This window comes from Loxodonta africana, chromosome 1 (assembly GCF_030014295.1).
Source record: "Loxodonta africana isolate mLoxAfr1 chromosome 1, mLoxAfr1.hap2, whole genome shotgun sequence".
In the NCBI taxonomy this organism is placed as follows: Eukaryota; Metazoa; Chordata; class Mammalia; order Proboscidea; family Elephantidae; genus Loxodonta; species Loxodonta africana.
In genome coordinates, this window is record NC_087342.1 from 115,872,782 (window position 1) to 115,879,224 (window position 6,443).

The 6,443-nt window shown below is 44.7% G+C and overlaps 1 protein-coding gene across 1 annotated transcript; it reads right to left on the bottom strand.

Annotated features, from left to right (window-relative positions):
* Nucleotides 1-1,666: 1,666 nt before the first annotated feature.
* Nucleotides 1,667-5,672, bottom strand: IL17F (interleukin 17F). Its single transcript, XM_023547016.2, has 2 exons — nucleotides 4,800-5,672; nucleotides 1,667-2,849 (listed from the first exon to the last, which is right to left on the bottom strand). The coding sequence occupies exons 1-2, from the start codon at nucleotides 4,973-4,975 to the stop codon at nucleotides 2,615-2,617; spliced, it is 411 nt and encodes a 136-aa protein (XP_023402784.1). The 5' UTR covers nucleotides 4,976-5,672; the 3' UTR covers nucleotides 1,667-2,614.
* Between the last annotated feature and the right edge of the window lie 771 nt (nucleotides 5,673-6,443).

A 6,443-nucleotide genomic window follows, 5' to 3' on the forward strand; every position in this document is an offset into this window, starting at 1 on the left:
AGCTGTACCTCAAGGTTCCAGACTCCAGGGGGCACCATGTACAATGTATTTTGAAGTTGCAGGGTGTGGAGGTTCTTCTGTACTCTCTCCCATGGCCAGCCCCAGGCCACATAGAGAAATAATTGAAATGGATCTTTATTGGAAGCACCATAGAGTGCTACAAAACCAACGTGAAAACTCGGTGACAGTAGTTTCTGCCACTAACTACTCAAGTGACCTCAAGCAATCACCTAATTCCTCCAAGCCTCATCTGCCAATCTGAAAGGTTGACCAGGTGATCTATAGGTGCTCTAACAATGTGAACCCACCATAGGAAAGAAATTACTTTCTCTCTGATCTTCTAACTGGCCTGTGTGCTTCCAATCTCTTTTGTTCACTACCACCAGAGTTATCTTAGGCAATACAGCTAGCTATGCTATTATCACTCCTTGTAACAGAGCATGCAAAACCCTCCACAAGTGGGCCATTTGCCTACTTGTCTTTGACTAGTGCCACATTAATTTATGAATTCATTCATTTCAGAAATATTTATTATGTGTCCACCACTGTGTCCCCATATACCCATATTCTGGGCACATAGAACTGCTTGCTATTCCCCTAGCACAGCAGACTTTTTGTACTTCCATGCCTTTGCTTATGCAGTTCCCTTTGTTAGGAATGCCCTTCCCTCATTTTCCTCCAGGCAAACTCATGCTCATCTCAGTGCAAAAGTCACCTCTTCTCTGAAATGCTCTGGTGCACTATCATCACCTGTGTTTTCATAACATTCCCTACCATGAAATTGCTTGTGTACGTATATAATGAGATAATAGCTTGATATGCTCAGAGGTGTAATTTTTCCCATACAATTTCCTTTCACCTCTATACTTCCCCCATCACTCAAACCATACAGACTGCTTATTATATGGACCACTCTCAAAGTTATTGCTGCAAAATAAGAAAGAGAAAAGATTCATTGCACAGATTTGAGTATCAAAAGGAATTTGTGAGATCATGACACACAAGGCTGATAGCTATGGGAGAAACTTTTTTTTTAGATTTCAAAATCCTGAACATTTTAAGTACAAAAGTCAATATTTGTACCACAAGCAAAAGATTCTGGAGCAAAGAGACGAAGAGCCAGCCTACCCAACCACTCCATCCCTACCCTCACCAACAGACTAGATAGAATTTGCCCACCCAGTTAGAAATGGGTTCAGGGCTCCTGCCACCTGCCCATTCTCAATCTAAGTCCCAGGTGGGAGCTGGGGAGTTGGGAATCTGAATAGTGAGAATGTATGCCACACTTCTTCTCTGGGACCTGGAAGACAAGAGTAATGCTGATGTTCTCTGGGCCAATGGCATGGCAGTGGGAAAGGAGAAAATGTGATGTGGTATGTCTGTGTAAGACATGGAAGAGAGAGCCTCTGAGTTACCCAGAGTGGTCTGGAGACTGTCTGGAAGCTCTTACGTTCCCAAGAAGCATAAGAGATGGGTGAAAGCTCCAAAGGGCCCAGAAGTCATAACAAAGGAATACAAAGTGACCACCAAGGCCCTAATGACCGGAGGCTCTGTGGATGGCCGCTACCAACACTTGTGGCCCTTCCATATGCCTTGCTTACTGTTCTTTGTATTCGCAGTGGCTAGCGCCAAAGAAAAAAAAAAAAAACCCTTGCCGTCAAGTTGATTCCGACTCACAGCAGCCCTATAGGGTAGAACTGCTTCACAGGATTTCCAGGGAGTGGCTGGTGGATTTGCAGTGGCCAGTAAATGTTTGCTTCATAAGCAATTACCAGGGATACTGAGTTCTTCCTGCCCCATTTTCCTTAACTTTTCATGTCCATCCCATGTACCATTAGTAATAAAATAACTCCAACACAGGTGCTCTCATAAGGAAATGTGAAAAACAAATGATAGGTATATAAATGTGAAAATCTTGAGAGCGACAAGGTCTCCGAGTTCAAGGTGAGACTGGAAACGAACACCCAAAGTCTTTTTCAATCACAAGACTTTATTATATGAGTACTTGATATATTTTTTCTCCTAAAATTTTATATAATCAACAGGTCATAAATATATGCACAGTGTCCTTACAAATATAAATATGTAGTCCTTCCAGGCAACCTCATCTATATGTAGCAAATAATAAACATATATACTAGATCCTTGTCCCCTTTTTTACCAAATCCTCCCACCCTGTCCAGCCCTCACCCACACGCTCCTATATTCTGATTATGTTGTCTGTGTTTTCATCTGCATGGAACAGAGGCCCATTTTACCAACAGAGCTCCCAGCTCTGTGTGGCACTGTATCAGGGTGGCTGCATGGCTAGGAGGTGGTCATAAAAGAGCATGAAGGGAGTGGACTAATGGCTTCTTCATTTCTCCGTCCATTTTCGGGGGTGGGGGGGTGCGACATTGGAATATTTCAGGAAGATGTTATGATTCTAAAGAGCCTCCAGAAAGTTACTACTATATCTAATACAGAGCTTTGAGAATTCCATACAGGTCTTACTAAAATTCCTATGAAGCAGAGGGCATCGGGGACCAGGCAGGACTTGTTGCAGAGCACTAGGTAAAAAAAAAAACATTTCTACAGCCCCTAACCACTCTTCAGCTGAGAAGACATGCAGCTCTCAGTCCACCTGGTGGACGAGGGGAATGACACAGGTACAGCCAACAGTCACCCGTATCTTCTCCAGCCGAAAGGGCAAGCAGCCCTGGGGTTCCCTCCGGAGGACCAGGATCTCTTGGTGGATGGGAACAGAGTTCATGAAGTCGTTTGGCTTCCCATCAGCGTCAATGCAGCTGAAGGACCTGCACCGGGCCTCTGCGATCGAAGAGGGGAAGCGATTCAGGTCCCGAGTGATGCTGCAGACGGAGCAGGCAAAAGCAGAATGGTGAGGCAAGAGAGGCAGAGGTGGACAGAGGATGAGAGCCCGCAGCACCGGGTGCTCACCTACAGAAGATGTTCTGAGTCATGTCCTAACGCAGACTGCCTGAGTTCACACACCACCCACCGGCAGTTGCTTAACTCCCTAGGCCTGTTTCCTCAACTATAAAATGGGGATTCTCTCTCATGGGATTGTTGAAAGCATTCAGGTATACAAAAACATAGAAAGCATCGCACTGTGAAAAGTTAGCATTCGATAAATGTTAGCTGTTTTATTTTACCTCAATCTGTATTGCTGTTGTTATTATTATCAACATCATTATTATTTATCCATTTACTCAGAGGTTGAACATCAAATTAAACTTGCTATGAAGTAGATTGGAAACCCTGGTGGCATAGTAGTTAAGTGCTACGGCTGCTCACCCAAGGGTCGGCAGTTCAAATCCACCAGGCGCTCCTTGGAAACTCTACGGGGCAGTTCTACTCTGTCCTATAGGGTCACTATGAGTCGGAATCAACTCGACAGCACTGGGTGTTATCCAGTAGATTTTGACTCAGGGCAACCCCATGTGTTACGGAGTAGAACTGATCCATAGGATTTTCTTGGCTGTAATCTTAATAGCAAATGTAATCTGCTGATGAAGAATATTGAATACACCCTGGACTGCCAGAAGAAGGAACAAATCTGTCTTGAAAGAAGTGTAGCCAGAATGTTCCTTAGATGTGAGGGTAGTAAGACTTTGTCTTGCTTACTTTGGATATGTTATCAGGTAGGAACAGTCCCTGGAGGAGGACATCATGCTTAGTAAAGTAAAGGGTCAGCAAAAAAAAAAAGGAAGACCCTCAATGGGATAGATCGACACAGTGGTGCAACAATGAGCTCAAACATAGCAATGACTGTGAGGATGGCACAGGACCGGGCAGTGTTTCGTTCTGTTGTGCATAGGGTCACTATGAGTCAGAACCAACTCGATGGGCATTTGAGAACATCAACAACACTCTTAATGGAAGCAGATCGCCAGGACTTTCTTCTGCAGTGCCACAGGGTGGGTTCGAACTACCAACCTTCAAGTTAATAGTTGAGTGTAAACTGTTTGCACCACCCAGGAACCTGATATCATATTTAGGTCTCCCAATATATAGTCCGCTAGGCTTGCTGCTTGGAAAGGAAAGCCAACACCTGTTGTCAGAGGGTTCTCAAAGCCCCAGAGATCTATGAATCCAGTGCTTTCTCTCAGTTTCTCCCTCAATAAGATCCTTACCACGAAGCGTGAAGGCAACAAAGTCAATCCAGCCAATTTGCTGTGATACACACTCCACTCACGTGGAAGAAAATGCAGGCATCCCCAGAAGCACTTCTTGTTCCTGGACTCTCTTTTCATGCTTAGATTTGGAGAGTGCAGGTGGTGCTCTGAGAACCTACACCTTAAGACAAAATCATGAGGCTATACTGTCAAGATTCTCACCTTGCATCCCTCTATTCAAACTGGTCTTTTTCCTCCACTCCTACCTCCTCCCCAGTCCTTGAAGACTGATGTCTAACTAGAATGTATCTGGCTAAGTTGACTTTTCTGGTTGCCGCTTCTCTCCATCCGAAGATAAATTATGAGGGCTGCTTTAAAAAGACCTCTTCCAGCACAGGAAGTTATTAATCTCAAACTAGGACTGCATGAAGCAGACAAAGGCAGAGAGTCAGTGAAAGCTGGGAATTAAAGTATTAGGACCTTTGACCACATAGGCAGACCTAGCCCAAAACGGCAAGAAAACTGTGAAGGTCCAGGTAAAGCAGGATTTCTGCTTTTAAAGAAGAGTGAACGTGAGTGCTTTTATTTTTATTTGTCTATATTTTCTAAACTTTCAACTCTATAACTAGAACCACTTAGCATATTTTTTAAAAGAAAGTGAAGATCTGTCTCCTTTATACTTACTTGTAATCCCAGGGGGAGGTGGAGCGGTTGTTGATGCTTGGCAGAGTGGGACCACCCTGGTTTTTATTGAGGATGCGAATGTCAAGCGCCACGGTGCTCTCCTCCAGAGAGGGGCAATTCTCAGGTGTTCGGAGGGCAGTTGCCCCTGCTTTGGGGATTTTCCAAGCTACCACCATCCTCAGGAGGGTGAGCCCTAATATCAACAGCAGTAGGGGCTTGACCTGGAAAAGAGAGGAGGTTACAGTTGGCTAGGGCCTCTGGTGTTGCTTACTGGAAAGAGATACTGCACATTCCCGTTGAACTCAGCATTCCCGGTCTGTTATGGATTGAATCGTGTCCGCCAAAAAGTAATGTTGAGATCCTAGCCACTTGTACCTGTGAAGGTGACCTTGTTTGGAAATAGCATCTCTGAAGATGTTGTCAGTTAACGTGAGCTCATGCCAGAGCAGAGTAGGTCCTAATCCCATTGGAGTGATCTTATAAAAGAGGAGAAGAGACACAGAGAGACACACAGAGGGAAACTGGCCATGCGAAGATGCATGCACAAGCCAAGGAACACCAAGAAACACCTGGGGCTACCAGAAGCTGGAAGAGGTGAGGATCTTCCCCTAGAGCAGACAGAGCACACTGCCCTGCCAATGCTCTGAATATGGACTCCTGCCTCCACAACCGTGAAACAATAAATTTCTGTTGCTTAAAGCCATCTACTTTGTGGTGTTTTGTTACAGCAGCTCTAGGAAAATAGATCCTTTTCTAGGCTCGGGGCTTTTCTTTGAACTTCAGTTCTTTGAACTATTACCATTACCTGAAAATGGTAATAGTCATACCTGAAAATAGCAGGGCATCAAACTAAGAACTAAACTCACAAGCCTGGTGATTGCAGCCCTCTGCAGTCTCCGAGCTCCCAACAGTGAGACAGAGAACATCAGGGCCTGGGGCTGGATTTGAATCTTACTCTGACTTCCTCACTGAGCCTCTAGTTTCTCTTCTTTCCAATTAGACAATAATATTCATCTTATAATGATATTAACAGGATTTTGTGAAATTTTTTATGTAAACCACCTTGTGGTACAATTAATTACTTTCATGTGTGGCCTTTCTAGCCATGGTCACGTAATTCCCACCTAGGTGATTGGACAGGACTGTGTGATAAGGTAGTTGTGGCCCATCAAGGGGATTGGTCAGTTTTGCCTTAAAAGAGTCAATTCCAGACCAGAGAGGAGAGCCCACCACCACCAAAGAAGGAGAGATCCTCAGCAGAGACCCGCAGGAGATGGTGCAGTGGGCTTCCTGGCCCATGGTGGGAGAAAGCTGACTGCCTTTGGGCAGAGACCGAGGGCCAGGGAGAAGTCTTTGCCTGAACCATGAATTTGGGATTTGCCAGCCTCCACAGCTGGATGAGCCGTTTCCTTTATATAATTCCTGAGCTCTGTGAGACATTGCAGGGAATTAGGGAACCCAAAGACAGGAGGGAGAATCCTGAGACGAGAGGGAGTAGTTGATGTTAGAGATGATGAAGTGGTACAGCAGCTTGGAAAAGTTAGACATCTGGGACATCTTCAATATCCAAGTCATAGGAACCAGCTTTGTGCTGACACTTAAAAAAGAAATTATTCATTTACACCTATAAATCTGCATGACACA